General features: G+C 32.0%; 1 protein-coding gene across 1 annotated transcript; it reads left to right on the top strand.

Moving 5' to 3' along the window:
* Positions 1-243: 243 nt before the first annotated feature.
* Positions 244-17203, top strand: LOC145792740 (amino acid permease 6-like). Its single transcript, XM_082874100.1, has 7 exons — positions 244-400; positions 532-765; positions 1314-1407; positions 4990-5204; positions 5822-5964; positions 15623-15850; positions 16649-17203. The coding sequence occupies exons 1-7, from the start codon at positions 289-291 to the stop codon at positions 17072-17074; spliced, it is 1452 nt and encodes a 483-aa protein (XP_082730226.1). The 5' UTR covers positions 244-288; the 3' UTR covers positions 17075-17203.
* Positions 17204-18389: the final 1186 nt, after the last annotated feature.

Here is an 18389-nt window from a genome sequence, read left to right as displayed (position 1 = left end):
TCAAGTATAAAAATAATATAAATTTTTTATTTTGTCATTCTTTTAAATTCATTAGTAACATAAAACGTATAATTATGACATTAATATTTCTAAAAAAATTTACTATCAAAAGATAATTTTAAAAAATTATTTTTTCTAAAATATAATAATTGTACTATTAAAAAAATTAAATTCCACAGGTAAAATCATTATTTTGGGACGGTGGGAATAATTAGTATGTGCCTATATAAGCATAACCCAACTTCAAACACTCCTCATATAAAGAGAGAGAGAGAGAGAGAGAGAGAGATGGCTAGAGAGACGCAGAACAAGAGCATGTTCATAGAACAAGCCCAAGAGTCCCTTGAAAATGCAGATACTGGCAAGAACTTCGATGACGACGGTCGCCCCAAACGAACAGGTATCATAAATAAACACTGCTATATATCACAAGGTTTTTTTTTTTTTTTTTTTCACCGTTTTATATCATCAAATAATATATTACTACTTGGCTTCGTTTACGAATTGGGTTTTGATTTTTGGTTTGTGAAGGAAGTGTGGTGACTGCAAGTGCACATATAATAACAGCTGTGATTGGGTCTGGAGTGCTGTCTCTGGCATGGGCTATAGCTCAGCTGGGTTGGGTAGCCGGACCGGCAGTTCTGATGGCCTTCTCTTTCATCACATACTTCACTTCCACTCTCCTCGCCGACTGTTACAGGTCTCCTGACCCGGTTACCGGCACCAGAAACTACACTTACATGGATGTTGTTAGAGCTCACTTGGGTAAATTTCTCACTCTCACTCTCACTCTCACTATCACTCAAGTTTTGTTCTCTCTCTCTCTCTCTTTGACTATACAAAACCCACCTTCCCACCTCTCAAATTCAATGCCATAATTTTATTAATGAAAAAGTCTAGAAACGAATAAACTGATCATATGAAAATTATGTCTGATCTGACTCTTAGAAACACATAATCATATAAAGATTGCGTCTGGATTTTTTTTTGGTTTCTATGCAAAGAGTAATTTATATGCATATATACATATATATATATATATATATAAATAAAAACTAATTACATAATTGATCACTAAAATACAGTTACAATTTAGAATTATGGGGGGCAAAATTTCTAAGTGTAGTAGTTTCTTCAATGACAAGCTCCAATGTTTAATATTTGTAGCTATATATATATATATATATTTTTTTTTTTCCATGTATCTTTTGTGATTAATTTTATGATTAGTTTTATTGTTGTTGAAACTATGATATGGGTAAAGGTGGAAATTTCAAATATTAATGGGTTTGGGTCTTTCGTGTTTTTCTCAGGAGGTATCCAGGTGAAGCTATGTGGAATAGCTCAGTATGGTAATCTCATAGGTGTTACAATTGGATACACAATAACTGCATCTATTAGTATGGTGTGAGTATAATTTTAATGGATTTGCTTTTCGGTTTTGAATCTTCTTATTTAGTCTTTTATTGTCTTATTTGTAGTTGGGAGAGAATTCAAAAATGAGTGAGACCCCCACTGAGGTGATCCCACCAATGCTGATTAGTCTAATTTTTTTATATTTTTATCCTCCTCTCGTTGACCCCAACGTGTATGTGGGGGTAGTGGGGGTCACCCTCGAGTGGGGTCTGTATTAGTTTTGGGGGAGAATTCTTTCCAGTCCACTGTGTGGGTTGGAGGCTTTGTGGGGGTGCAGATATACCATACAATGATTTAATTTTTTTATTTGTTATTTGTACATCATTCATAAACAGAATTATATTAATTTAGTAATTATAATTATGTGATTTTATTAAAAAAATTATGAATTATTTTTAAAATTATACTTATCGTCTATTTTTTTAAGACAAATATATATGATGAAATAATATAGTTATAATTATCTTATCAATCTAATTTTTTTCATAATTAATTTATACACAAAATTTAAAAAAATGAACAATTCGAATTGCCATAATAAAACTTGTGATATACCTCACAAACCCCAACAATACCTTCTAAACAACAAGGGTGGACCAGACAAAAGTCCTCTCCTTTATAGCAGGACCATAGTGATATATTTTTCTGTTCTCTCGACAAACTATTATGTGCTCCTTTAATTAAATCCATGTAGTTCAGTCCATTAATAAATTGTGTAATAATTAATTAATTATTCATTTATTTTTTTTTTATTACTCAATACTCAATGACAATTTATTTACCCACAATAATAATAATACAAGTGAGCTCATTGTTTTGTGTCATGAGAGGCAACACGGGTTCTTATAGGAGAGGTGAGAATTCAGATCACTCATAGTACTAATCTAACAAAATAATTTACATTCACTAGTTAATAATAACAAGTGTTTATTTCACTTTCTATTCTTAAATTATTTTTAAATTATTTATTTAGTTTCTAAACTATCTACTGAGTTAAAAAAAAGTCCTTAAAGTATATAAATTAAAATTTACTTAAGTTCTTGAACTATCGATTGAATCTATTAAATCCTGAAAATATCTAATTCAAATGTATGTAGTTCCTAAAATGAATACAAAAATAAAATATAAATCCATAAGTACTATAAATTAATAAAATATTCTATATAGTTAAAATTATATTCCAAAAAAACCTAAAATTTTTATTTTGTCGGGTTGTTTTTCTAGTGAATTTCCTTTATAAGGAGAAGGGTAATTATGTGTACTATTTTCTTGCTTGTATTCTACAATAGCCACTTACTTGCCTTAATCTAATATTAAATGTCGAATTTCGTCTATAATTTTTAATTGATTATCTTTAAAAAAAATTGTTAAGTTATTTTAATAATTAATGTATTATTTATTGGGCAACTTATACTAATAGTCCCTATATTTTGGGACTCGTATCATTTTGGTCCCTAATTTTTCAATTGTGACACGTTTGACTCTAAATTTTGAATCTTGTTCCAAATAAGAACGATTGAAGATACCATAGTTTAATTTCAAGGGCAAAATTATCAATTTAATAAAATATAAACTAATTTGATAAAAATAAATGTCACAAAAATATTTCTAATTTTTTAAAATTATTTTTATCCACCAATGATAAAATTATGTAAAATTGATAAAAATTAATAAAAATTACATGATTAATTTTTAAAAATTAATTTTACATGATCATCATCCAAACACATAATAAAAATTAATTTGGTAAAAAAAATAAATAAATGTCTAAAAGATTTATCAATTTTATATAATTTTATTTTTAGTGGGTAGAAATAATTTTTAAAAATTCAAAAATATTTGTTTGAAATTTATTTTTTTTCAAATTAGTTTATATTTTATCAAATTGACGATTTTACCCTTGAAAAATCTAATGATATTTTTAATTGTCTTTATTTGGAACAAGATTCAAAATTCAGAGTCAAATGTGTCACAATTAAAAAGTCAAGGACCAAAGTAATACAAGCTCCAAACTATATGGACTATTAGTGTAATTCACCCTTATTTATTCTTATTTAATTTGTAGCGAAGTGCTATTATTTAAAATATCTTAGTTTAGTTTTTCAGTATATCTAATACTTAAATAATTTTATTAGCAAGATTAAGAAACCAAACTCTTATACCAATTTAACAAAACACATTATAAAGACATAATGGAAATTAAAAGTTTTTCTATAATGAAATTTGAACTAAGTAGAGTTTTTTAGTAATTTACAATATTTATAAGCTGGCATTTTATCTTTTCAAATATGTTTGAATTAAATATTTTAGGGATGATAGATTCAATTGATAGTTTAGAGCCTAATAAAATTTTGATTTATATACTTGAAATATTTAATAAACTCAATCGATAGTTTATGGATTAAATAGACAATTTAACAGTAGTTTATGAATAAATTAATTAATCCTAATAATAATAATAATAATAATAATAATAATAATAATACATATGGAATCCACTCTTTTTGTGTATAATGATTCAAAAATAAATAAATAAATAAATCCACTTATATATTCCAGTTATTGAAATTATCATATTATATCAAATGCATTCTAATTGAGTTAATCATATAGATTAAATTAAGCAAATAATAGTCGGAATGAGAGAAATGAGATGAGAGTGAATTTCACTGACAATTCCAGATAAGTTTGTTTTTCATTTAAAGGTAAGATAAGTTTGATTTTCAAATGATTATCGATATTCGATCAACGTAATTTTTTATAAAAATGATGTACTCGATAAACTCTACATATTGAATGGTTTGAATTATCAAAGATAAGTTCGAAATCGAGCCCACCACGGTCTAACAACACCATCCAGCCGAATTTCGAACTGGGGAGAAGCTGTGGCCTTAATAGATTTAGAATTTCATCACAACCATTGATGAAGTGGAGTGTGTTGATTTATTCACTACAACATATCAGAGTTTTAAAGATCAAGCTTTTTTTTGTCTCTAAAAGTATAAATTTTGTTGTAAAAAATATTTAGAGACTAATTTCAATTGTTGCAAGGATAGTCGCTAAAAAGTCGTCCAAAAAAAATCAAAAAATGGGCTTTTAGGGACAATTTTGGAAATGTCACTAATAAATACATTTTTAGGGACAAAATAACTTAGTCCCAAAAAGGTTTATTTTTTAGACAAAATTTTTGGTCCTAAAAGGTCAGTAATTCATCACTAAATGTCTAATTTTGTAACTAAAATTAAAATAATAGCACTTTTGATGACAAAAATATTTTGCCTGTAAAAAGTAATTTTATCTCTAAATTCTTGTTTCTAAAACTTTAATTTCTTGTAGTTATGAAAGTTGAAAAGTTCAAATAAAAAAAATTTCTTCTGCTTGCATAGGACTAGTCACATAATCAAATTCAACCCTCTCATGTGAGTATGGAATCACAAAAAGGTATAACCCACCTAATATGGGAAAAATATGTGAGATTTTGTGATTTTCTTTTTCCTTTTATTATTTATTAAAGTTCAGGTTGTCAAAAAAATAATTTACCTGTTATGTGTTTCTTATTACATCGTGAATCAGGGCAGTGAATAGGTCAAATTGTTTCCACAAATATGGTCATCATGTGAAGTGTTCAACATCAAACTATCCCTTCATGATCATATTTGCCATCATTCAGATCATTCTCAGTCAAATACCAAATTTTCACAAGCTCTCATGGCTCTCTATTCTCGCAGCTGTCATGTCCTTCGCTTATTCTTCCATTGGTGTTGGACTCTCCATTGCTAAAGTAGCAGGTAAGGAAGAGAGAGAGAGAGAGAGACACTAACATATAACAAGTAGAGCTAAAAATTTTTTGTAGAAACTTGAATAGATTATGTCAATTACATTTATTTTGGTATGATCTAACTTAATTTTAAATATTGATATGAGAAGATGTATCAACATCGATCGGTCGTAGGATTATAATATTTGGAATATAAAATCAAATCAATTTTTATTTTTTTAATTTTATAGTAGTTGAACCAGTCATATTTACACTTACACTGATCATATCAATTGTAAATCAATTATAGACTAATACATATCGAAAATCAAACAATATATATTATTTTTATTCCATCTAATATACCGAAATATATAAATGTCAAAAATATGAAATAAAATACCCCCCCCCCCAAAAAAAAAAAAAAAAGGAAAAACCCATCATGTAGATATTTAAAATCAAGTCCAAATTATGCCAAGTTTAAATTGCGGCTATCTTTAGCATTAACATGAGATGACCCTTCTCATATTACTATTTTTCCAATTATTTTTGTTATTGTTGTTTAAATATTTGCTTTGTATATGAGTTGTTGTGATTAATGATTGGTTAATGTGATATGGCGTGGTGAATGCATGACTATGGGGGAAGGAGGTGCACATGCAAGGACAAGCCTAACAGGAGTGACAGTAGGGGTAGACGTGTCAGCATCAGAAAAGGTTTGGAGAAGCTTCCAAGCCATTGGAGACATAGCATTTGCTTATGCTTACTCCACTGTTCTCATCGAGATACAGGCAAGCTCCTCCTTCAGCTTCTGTATCTATCTGCAACATATCATGTATGTATCCATGTATGTATGACCACTTTTAGAAACAAGAGACATTGTTTGGTGATTATAATGAGTGGCATAGTGAGTATTAAAGATTCAGTTTCTCTCCACTACCCTCTTCCTCTAGTCATTATTCAGTAATTGATTCAAATGACTAGTTGTTGGACTTGTTAAGTGACTTAGTTTTCTCCATCATCCAAACAACTAACCATTTAAATCAAGTGCTAAATAATAATTAAAGAAGAAAGTGTTAAAAATGATCCTCTTCCGACTAGGATCAGATTGAAACTGAGAGCCCTGTCGTATTATGCATATACCTACCGAAAGTGACAAAATATGTTTGGTCCAGAGGGTGTCTCCATGCGCTTTACTTGCAATAAGAACCAAATAATTAGCGGACTCTTGTCCACTAGGTCTAATCCAAATGAAGGCCATTTATGACCAAATATAGTTTTGTTCTTCTCTTTCTTTTTTCCTTTTACAAGAGTTTAGTGTCCATACAGATTACAGAGAGATACATTTCAGTGATTCGTTATGGACCGTTGGAATTTATGGACCACAAGCCTTCAGAGATTTTGGCCACTTAATGAATTAGGCCTTCTCACAACGAAGTGAGAGCCCACCACCCTTTTCTATTTTTGTGGGTAACATCCATCTGATGATAAGCACGAAACTGTTTGGTCCAACCGGCCATTTATATTTTTTTTTTATTTTTTACTTTTTTATAGAGGTTAGTTTGTTAATAATAACTAAAGGGTCATCGCTACTCAATATCAATTTGAACTCCTGACTTTTCCCTCACCACACCCTATGGTGTGGTTATAAGACCACTGGGCCAAACTAATTGTCTGAATTGGCTAGTTAGGCAAATCTGAAAACCTAAACCTTGTAAGGTACACTTTAATTTTTAGAACAAATCATACTAAGATCCTCTTTAATAAGGCTAAAATGACATGTTTGTTAGATAAATTGGATTAGATTACCTTTACTAGGACTATTAATAATCATGGCATTATCAATCCTTTCGAATTGTATTCACCAAAAAATTACAAATTGTATATCATATCTCATGCTTAGATTGTTCTAAGATTATGAAAAATGGATTGATAAAATTTATTAATTTTTTAATTTAGTCAATTAATATGCACTACTCTGAACATTTTAATGGAAAGAGAAAAAGATATAGGCTGATCAAAGGAACTGTTGTGGGTCATAGTGAACTAAAGTTGTCTCATCTTTAGTTCGCGGATGACACAATTATTTTTTGTGAAGCAAATTGGGAGGAAATCATTACAATAAAGAGAATTTTGAGACGTTTTGAAATAATGTCTGGGTTGAAGATTAATTTTCATAAAAGTAAAGTTTATGGAATTGGTGTTGAGGATGATTTGGTGAAGGCCTTTGCCAAAAAGTTGAATTGTTTTAACTCAAAAGTTGCCTTTGAATTATTTAGGTTTGCCTTTAGGTGCAAATCCAAGGAGTACGAGAATGTGGCAGCCATTGGTTGATAAATTTAAGAAGAAACTAGCTTTATGGAAGAGGAAATGCTTATCATTTGCAGGTAGACTTACCCTAATTAAGTCTGTATTATCAGGTTTTCCTATATATTTTGTGTCTATATTTAAGATGCCAATGGGTATTGCCAAACTGTTAGATAGAATACAATCCACTTTTCTGTGGGGTGGTGATGAGGTGAAGAGAAAATGCACCTTTTAAAGTGGGAGGAGGTGTGCAAAAATAAAAGCAAATGTCGGCTTGGTGTGAGGAAGCTCAGTGAGTTCAATGAGTGTTTGCTAATGAAATGGTGCTGGAAGTATGGCTTTGAGGATAAAGCATTATGGAAACAAGTGCTATGTTGCAAGTATGGTTAGTTTGATGGTAGATGGAGTCCCTTGGCAATGGAGTTAGGGGGGGTTTCGTTTTTGTGGAAGGATATTCTGTCTTGAAGTGGTCTTGCAAATTATTAGAGCAATTTCCATTAGCTCACGAATGGGATAGTTTTTTTTAACTATGTTGTTTGGATTGGGTGGTGTATATGGAAGGATCGCAATAGTTTTTGTCACGCCCCAAACTCGCCCCTAGAAGTTTGGCAACGAGACCGGCCAGTAATCCTAGATTACCACAGGCCTTGCTATACAAAACATAAATAAAAGGGGCTCGCGGAAGCGAAAACAATAACCACTAATAGTCCAAAGAGCTGTGCATTTATATGAACATACATTACATGCCAAAAATGTTAATTTACCCACTACATTACATCACATATAATCAAAATTCAAGTACAAAACATAAGCTCACGCCATATGCACAACCAAAACTAAGCTTCCTAACGGCCTTCCAGGCCTAGCCCCGGCTCGGAGCACACAAAACACTTGTTAGGCTTCAAAACAGCGGCTCGGCTCGAGAACCCGCCTAGGCTTGACTTCCAGAATGGTCACCTATAATACATAATTACAAACAATGAGCTAGAGCTCAGCAAGTAACATAACAGTAAAGAGGTTAGTGAACGAAGTCCGACATTTTCATAAATCTATAATAAATCAATCATAAACATATATCAGTCATCAGTCATCATAAGAACATACGTAATGGCATACTCCACAGAACCTTTCATAACAGTCTATCAGTCAACAGTCTACGAGATCTCGTAACTAGTCATGGGCTTGTCCTTCCATGCCGTTCCCCATGACTCATGACGCATGGGCCTGCATGTTCCCGCCCCCATGACCCAACTATCTATGGATGCCATACTAGATTCGCAAATCAGGACATTCATTCACGGAAAACATTCTCATTTCAAAGCATAGCATAACGTAATACATTTAAAACATAGTTCATAATAACATATCTTTACAGAAATGTTACTCACAGAGGGTTTCCAAAACCGGTTGCACGGTCTTCGCCTCTTGACCTGCAATTATCAACATTATAACACATTTCTTCAATACACATTATCATAGAAGCAAGTGTTCATGCCATACTATCCTTTCCTTATGAAATTTCATGTTTATAAGATGATAAATGATGCAATAACATGTTAAAATCAAGTCTGCAACTTCCCCAAAATTTTCTTGAAAAAACCCTTCCCGCTCGAGCGCCACTTTGGCCGCTCGAGCGTACTGTAAAAAGTCCCAAAACTGCTGGGAGGCTGATTTTCACGCTCGAGCGGGAATCCCTCCGCTCGAGCGGACCATGCAAAAATCCGAAATTCTGAAATCTTCCAAAGCTTGAATCTTTCCTTTTTTTTTTGCAAAACCACTTCAACACGATGAAACCCAAGTCTCAAAACACTTGAAACACAACTTGAATTACACATTATAGCTTCTAAACAAACCCAAATGCATCATTTACAAGATCAAACCATGAATTGAGGTGAAGAATCATAACTATTCATGTAAAAGCTTCATTTCTTCATATCCATGGAGGTTCTTCCTCAAGAATGCCAAATATAAACATAAATCATCTATTCATGCCATACATGCTCAAATTAAACATATTTCTCCTTTCAATCCTCTTATTTAACACGAGATCATTGATGATTCAACCTTATTTCAAGAAAGTAGAGAAGAAATTCTTACCTTAAGCACTTAATTGGAGAAGTTGTAGCTTGATTCTCCTTTTTTTTCCCTTCTTCCCCTTTCTCACGAATTCTTCTCTCTCTCTCTCTCTTTCTAGATTTTTCTTTTCTTCTTTTTGAGTCAAAGAGTCAACATCCTTATCTATGTATAGATATATCACACAAAAAAAACTAGAATTGTGCCATAATCTTGAGCCAAACATGACTTAGCGATTCAGACGAAATTCAGTCCTCAATTTATTTTCCCAAATGGTTCTACTAATTCCCGGTATCTCATAGACGCGCTCAATTTTGTTTTCTGAACCCATTACGGTCATCAATTTCAGTCCCAAAGTTCTCATCTCAACAGATATTCTTCTAATTCAAACAGATATTCTTCAATTAATTCGCATAAACACATAATTAATTACTGATAAATATGACACATGTTTTGGGGTCATTACAGTTTTGTCTTCAATCATCATCCGATAGAGCCCTCCTCGACTTTACATAGAGCTCGAGCGGTGAAAGAGGAATTTGACTCTGTTTTCGAGTCTAAGGAGGAGTTACATTCTCAGGTTTTGGATAGAATCCTTTGAGGGTGTGTAACGCCTCGAAATAAATGCTATAAACCATCTACAATATCGATCACATAACAACACGTGATGAAATAATTATCTTTTATTTATCTCAATAGCTTGTATAAGAGGTGACATATGCAGATATAAATTCATAAGTCTAACCCTGAATCTATAGCATATGTACAACAAGAGATAAGATATGAAAGTAAAATAAATAAATAAATGCCCTAAAGGCTTAAAACTTTCCAAGATAGTTTTTGGTTACAACAAAAGTGGACTTAAGTCCAATACAGTTTAAGCTCTTGGCTTGTACAAAATAAATACAATAAATACAAAAAAAGAAGTTGTCGCTTCAAGTCCTCCCAAGCTATTACCTTGGCGGATGTATATCATCAGCACTTGAAATGTTTTTTCTACGTAGAGTGTGCCAAAGTCTAGTAAAAATAATCCAACACAGTATATGGACTTTAACAAAGCTATAAAGTGAATGCATATGCAATACTCGTGCCAAAACATCTTTTTATATCTCTTTCCAAAACTATACAATGCCAAGTTAATGTCTCAATTCATAAATCATTTCTATTTCAATAGAAAATAAGGTAGTGAATCACACTCTGAGAATTTCAAAACAATACAACCTTTTCTAGAAATTTTGTACGGAGGAAACCGTAAATGGGCACTTATGTATACGCGCGATTTTTGGGACTTTCACTCAGGACACACAAGCCAACCTAATTGATGTAACAATAATTCATTTCCTAGATTCACCCATTTTCTCAAAACAGTAACATTTTCAATGTATAAATGTGAGATAATGATCAATGCAATGAATGAAAAAATAGTTTCAATTCTCCTAATTCACATGTAATTTCTATAACACTCATAGTTATCCTCTACCAATAGCCCAAAATAGATATTTCTCAACAAATAAACAATTATCAATAAAGATAAACTTTTTAAATTTTCAAGTGGTGAGTGATAATACATATCTAACTCCATCATACTCATCAGCATCATCTCAATTTCACAATTCCAATATCAATCACAAAATTTATACAAGATTAATATTTGAGACATTTAAGACAAAATCTCTTTTTCTCCCAAAATCAATCCCAACATTCAAAATCAATAATTTATTCCTAACTCAACATTATCTTTCACATAAAAATCATTCTCAAGAATCCATTTGAAAAACCCCTCTTTTGATTTTTACCCAAACCCTAGATTGTTCCAAATCTTTCAAAAATCTCAACATGGCTTACAAATAACAAATAACTAAGTTCAAACTCATAAAAAGTATAGAAAGTATCCCTACCTCAAGCTAGAACACGAGAGAGAGAGAGAGAGAAAGAGAGTGAGGGAAACCCAAAGATGCCAAAAACCAACTTTGCTCCATTTAGAACAAAGCCTGCATCTTTTTAACAAAGGCACACGGGTGAAAAGACCAACGAATCTAGGCGTATTTAAGGGAAATAGGTGAGTTTTAGAGAGGGAGTGAGAGAAAATAAGATATTGAAATGTTTAGAGAGAGAGAGAGAGAGAGAGATGGGTGAAAAAGTGACTTAGAAAAGTGATTTTACGAACTGATATACACAGTTCACTCAAGCACAAGATGTGTCGCTCGAGCAACCAGATGCAATAAGTTGTTCCGTTCGAGCACAAGAAGTGTTGCTCGAGCACAGAATACAAACTCCTAGTATTTTTACAGACAGAAGACCGTCGCTCAAGTCCCAATAGTTTTACAAACCTGCAAAAGTACTGGAGGTTCACAAAGACCGCTCGAGCGAAGGAACAAAAATCTAAGCAACAAAAGTTTAAAAACAAGCTACCAACCTGTTCCAAATGTGATCAACACATCCCAAAAGCCAAACTCAAGGAGAATTAGTGGGAAACAAGACAAGAACAACTATATAAAGAAAAGAAACCTGAATCCAAAAGTCAAATGGGTCGGATTTAAACCAGAAACGTTATAGAGTGAATTGGCGGCAAGGCTTCAGATCTGGTGCTCTTAAAATTAACTTTGATGTGACTTTTCAGAAAGGGACCTAGGTTGCTTCTACTGTAGTTCTCGTGAGGGATGCAAGAGGCAGGTTGGTTGATGGTCTTACCAAAAGCTAGAAAAGCTCTTCTTCTTTGCGAGCAAGGATCCTCTAGAGTGATTTTTTCCTGAAGTTTCCTAGAGTGCTACATTGTGTGGTTGAGATTTACTGACAAGTCACATCAATTTTTCTGATATGACTTGCCAGTAAATCTCAACCACACAATGTAGTACTCTAGGAAACTTTAGGAAAATTTCACTCTAGAAGATCCTTGGTGCTTCTTTGCGGGGTGAAGCCTTAGCATGTAGAAGTGCATGCCAACTAGCACATGGTTGCAATTTCAGTTCAGTAGAAATTGACGGAGATAACCAAGTTGTTATTCACCTTTGTGTCTCTGAAGCAGTCCCGCCTTGGTAGTGTGGTGCAATTTTCATTGATATTAAGCGCATGGCAGCTCACGAGCGCTTTTCCTTCAATTGGAGGCCAAGAACAGCTAACAAAGCTGCTCACTGGGTGGCCCAAGACTCTCTCCACAGCCGCCTTCTTATTTATTGGGTTGCCAACCCTCCAATAGAGCTTGATGTGCTTTTAAGAGATTCGTAGTTTAGGCTCCTCTTTTCTTTTTTTTTTTTGCTTTTATTAGTTTTCTTCTGGTTATGTTTGCCTCTGTTTTGGGTTCTCTATTTGCAATGCTTCTTATGTTCAAAAGAAAAAAAAAAAAGATGAACGAGAGATGAGTATAGAACCACTTCACATGAGTCTTAACAACGTGATTAGGAATGGAATTAGGGATCTCAATTAGGAAATGTAACATCTCTCAAACTTAAAATATACAGATCTACTATTTGTGAAACAAACCCTTTTTTTATCACTAGACTAGTCGTCTGATCTTTGTTGTTTTGGTGCAATCCATTCATAACTGATTGCCGAAATGACATTGAACTATTAGCGTTACATTTGAGCCCACATATGCGTGAGTGGCCCAAATTCTACTTAGCAAGTTGGAAGTTTCATTTCAAGTTTAATCTTCTAAAATTTTATCGAAATAATTAAAAAAAACAATGAAGTGGTGAATAATTTAAATGTAACAAGTGATTGTTTGTCAAATGTATCGATTGTTTATATAAATATTGTTGACTTTGGCAATTACAAATGTCTATAAATAAAATTTTAAGGTTAAAATTAATTAAATTTTATATTCACTCAGCCATATCATAGGGAATGTTGAATAAATTTGTTATCACAATAAAAGTTGAATAAATTAATTATGTTATTTATTGAAAAATATGTAGTACATAAGTTAGATTTTGCAAATTTAATTAGTAATTTTACATTTAAGAATGTGAGAAGAGTAATATTTATGTGATATTTTGATTTAATTTTTGTTTCGTATTATATTTTTAATTTTTCTTGAAAAATTTAAAATAAGACTTTTTCTTTTTCTTTTTAATCTTTTTGAGTTCTAAAGCAACAAAGTCATTTTTTTTAAAAAAAATATTTTTGACTTGTAATGATGTGTTTTTATCTTAATCTATATAAGTAAATTTGGATACATAATTTTAATGAATACACACACATATATATATGTATATATATATATATGCAAGCAAACTTTGTGTGAATATTAATAAATAAAAAAAATATGCATACATATCATTTTACTAATAATTTATTTTAATAAGTATAGAGGTCTTGTTTCTAGAGTTAGCCTAAGGTCACCAAAACTAAGGGCCGACCCTACACAAACTAGGCTCCACTCAAGACAAGTTCCAAAATGATATTAATCATTGATCTGGTAGATAAGATGCTCACGTATTCCACTGCTTTCATGATGCATCTTCTCTCTCTCTCTTATTTCTCTCCCACCATTTGTATCAAAAAGAAAAACAAAAATCCAAAATACTCTATCTTGGCCTAGGATAAACTTGCAAAATCGAACCCACTTTCATGTACAACAATAGTTAGGAAAGACATCAAAAATAGGTGATCCAGAGGGTTAGAAACTTAGGACACAAAATTCTCTACCCCAAGAAGGTGTTTATTCCTTGTTTCATGCATGACCAAAGATTTACCCTTTTGTTTTCAAATTTATGTGTTTATCTGTTTTAGGAATGTAATCAGTTCTGTACGGTCGGCAAGGTAAAATTTGTCACCAAACCGATAATGTCAGTTTTATCATTTTTAGCACCGATATAGACCATTTTTTCCATCAAACCGTACTGAATCATACCAATTGAAACAGTTCGGTTTATTACAATTTAATCGATTTAGGATTTTTCAAATTTAAGTTATTTTTCGTGTAGTCACTTGTTTATATAAAAATATTGAATTTGCCATTTATCAACCATTTCAAATATATCAAATTCATCAATTTAATAAATACTTTACAATTTCTATATTAACAAAAATACAAATAAAAAATAATAATAATAAATACTAAAGATTCAAGAATAGTGAGTAAAGAGTTAAAGATTATATATAATAAGGGTATCATGACGTAGGTAATAGGAATGATAAGGATAATTAATTGATATTAATAATTTATTATACTCATTAATATAATTATATTATTAAATTATATATATTATAAATATAATTTATGTTGAACCGATTGGTTTCGGTTTAATTAGGCGTATAAAGTGCTTAAATCGATACTGAATCGAAAATCAAAAAAAATAAAATTAAAAAAATGGCACAAATCAATTCTTGTTAAAAAAATCTAAGAAATACGACTGGTTTGGTTCAATTCAATCAGTTTGGTCAGTTTTTTCGAATTTTTTTATATACCTTGTTTGAATATACTCTTAGTCATTCTATGATATAATAATCTTGAGACATGATCTAATTGTTAAGAGTACATCGAGTCAAAGGGTCAAAAAAAAAAATAATTAAAAATTAAAGATAGAAAATCTCATGCCTCCATTGATTCATGATCTAATTTTTTTATTTATAGAAAACAGATTTATGATTGTGAATAGAGTAATGATACATCCCTCTAATTTTGAAACTCTAATTGAGCTCTAATGATGTGACAAAAAATAAAAAATAAAAATAGAATAAAGTCAAAGCCAAAGCCAAAATATCACATCGCAGTGGGATCTAGAACTCATTAGAGCTCCTTTATTATTAGAGCTCCCAATCATTTTTCTTGTGGATAGCGGGACATAAAGAAAGAATTTTTTTTAGAAGAGAGAATGCTAAGCCGAAATTTAGAATCAATTGATGGAAAACAAGAAGCAGAGAGAGCAAAATGATTGATTATCTAGACCGCATGTCTCCAATCCCACAAGGGACTGGACCAAGGGATGTTAAGGCTCATCAAGATCCATGTTTTGTTGATTTGAACTATACTCATCTCATAAGTCATAGTGCATAGATCATTTATGAAAAATTATGTTAATTTGATCAACGTAATGACATGATTTCATAATAAATTTGTATTCGCAGGACACACTAAAATCACACCCTCCGGAGAACAGAGTGATGAAGAAAGCTTCACTAGTGGGAGTTTCAACAACCACCCTCTTCTACGCCTCTTGCGGTTGTCTTGGCTATGCTGCTTTTGGAAACAATGCACCTGGAAATTTCCTCACTGGGTTCGGTTTCTATGAGCCTTTCTGGCTAATCGACTTTGCTAATGTTTGCATTGCTGTTCACCTAATCGGTGCCTACCAGGTATGTAACGTATAAATTTCGATTAATTACACTAATATCCTGCCTACATTTGATTTGAATTGAATTTAAACAAATCAACTATAAAGTTATATTACTTTCACATCTTTCAGAAAGAGTACACTTATACTATTTTCTTATGATTTAAGATTTAAATGTACAAATTTAAAATTAAGAGGTAAAATAATATTTAAGTAATTAATAGCTAAAATAAAGTATTTGTAACTAACTTGTAAATTCAAAATGAATAAAGCCCCAAAATCTCTTGTTCCCAAATCCCTGCAAGGCTGGCAAATCCAAGTTCAAGGCCACCTAGGGCCATGGGTCATTCTCATATCTATCAGTCAATTTAATTTCGTTTGTAATATCTCACCAGATAGAATAATATCACCGTTGTATTTAATATTTATTTATTTACAATGCACACTTCTGGCATGCTTCGGCAACATGCATTCACAATGCCAACCATGTGTTCTCAATATACTCCCAATCATATGATTAAGAAAATAAAATATGAAATAACTGCATGTAATTTCCATTTAGTTGGGGTCTGGAACGGTATAGATTAGGTACAGACCTAGTCTCAACATAATTTGCACAAAATGGTTACTCTTAACTTCAAATCCACAATTTCAAAATTAGTAAGTCAAGTTTTAACCATCGAATCAGTAGCCCTTTGTATATAATATAAACTTCGTAACATGAAAATTCCAAGGCACCATGACAATCCTAGAAATGCATTTGGGAACAAAAAATTTAATGACAAATCCACCATGACATACACGATTGCCACACCTGCAGGTTTTTTGCCAACCAATATTCGCATTCGTAGAGAGCCGTTGTCACAAGCGCTGGCCAGATCGCAAATTCATAACAAGTGAGTATGCCGTAAAAATCCCATTTTGGGGTGCCTATTACATCAACCTCTTCAGATTGGTGTGGCGAACAACCTACGTAATATTGACAGCAGTGCTAGCCATGATATTCCCTTTCTTCAACGACTTTCTGGGCTTGATCGGAGCAGCGTCGTTCTATCCATTGACTGTGTATTTCCCCATAGAGATGCACATTGCACAGTCAAAAATACCCAGGTTTTCATTCACATGGATTTGGCTGAAAATCCTCAGTTGGGCTTGCCTTGTCATATCGCTAGTAGCTGCTATTGGATCAATTCAGGGACTAGCGGTAGCTCTCAAGACATACAAGCCCTTCAAAACTCAGAATTAACTGATATTTGTACTATTAACTAAAATGCAATATGATCTGTAATTGATGAGACTCCTTTGCTAGCTACTCGATATGTATGACAATTTGGACGCACATCTAAAGAGTATAAAAGCACAATCAGTTTGAGTATTACAGGTTTTCTAGTCAAATTATGTGTATAAATTCATCTAAAATTCACACAAAATCCATATTCAAGAAACTTCAATATGGTCTTGCATGAGAAAGCTTCCATGATATTCTGATCTGTTTTTCGAAGAACACAGAACAGGCAGTTTTATTATGGCATATCTAGGCAGCTCTCAAGTGTATGGTATATTGTCATGGAAGTTACAAGCATGTCTGATTCAGCTTTAGATGCATAACACTATACAACAAATTACAAAGCAAACCAAACTTTAGGAAGAAGCAAACCTAGGAGTTGTCTGGTGCAACTGAAAATCAAAAAACAGAATTTAAAAGCACCCTTATCCTAACTTTTCGATAGTCAGTTTTTGGTTTTTTTGGTTTTTTTTTTTTTTTTTTTCACACATAAAAATCAACTATTCCATTATGGCCCCAGGTCATGAGAAAGTAAGAATTGTGTTTGGTTAGGGGATTTGGGAAGGAATTTAGAAAGGGAAAGGGAAAAAGTGTGTGAAAATAGGTGAAATGTAAGTATATTTTATTCACATTTCACATAACTTTTCCCTTTCCCTTTTCAAATCGCTCATCAAATCCCCCAACCAAAGTAAAATCATCCCGATAGCAACTTCAAATTGGAATAAAAGTAGGCTACCTGACCATCCCATCAAAGAAAAATGCTTGGGAGCACTAATTAGTGCTCCCACTAATTAGGTGGCAGTGGGTCCTGCCATTAATGATGTGATGTTTTGGTCTTGGAGTTGTATTTTTTATTTTTATTTTTTACTTTTTTAATGCATTAGTACTATTAGTAGTGATATTTTTAGTGGGATGAATCTTTGTTGTCCCATCAAAATATCGACTTTAAACCGCACTAACAACATTTCCCCAAAGATTCTTATATATCAAATGGCCAAAAAATTTATTTATTTATTTATTTATTTTTCCTTGTCGTAAGTGACCAAAAAGGTGAATTCCTGATAAATAGTTAATATTTCGAATTTTATGTAATACATCCAATATGTTATATTTCACAAAAAATAACAAATATCAACCAGAAATTAATCAGTACTCTTTCAAAAACAAATATTTAAATCCAAAAAAATAAAAAATAAAAGTGGATGAAGCTTTTATTTGAATGTGCAACAACAGAAATCAAAAAAATTTCTACAACATTTCCACTTCTCAATCTGCG

Source organism: Camellia sinensis, chromosome 6, assembly GCF_055761805.1.
Source record: "Camellia sinensis isolate YWXY chromosome 6, ASM5576180v1, whole genome shotgun sequence".
NCBI classification, from domain to species: domain Eukaryota; kingdom Viridiplantae; phylum Streptophyta; class Magnoliopsida; order Ericales; family Theaceae; genus Camellia; species Camellia sinensis.
This window is presented reverse-complemented; position numbering and strand designations above follow the sequence as displayed.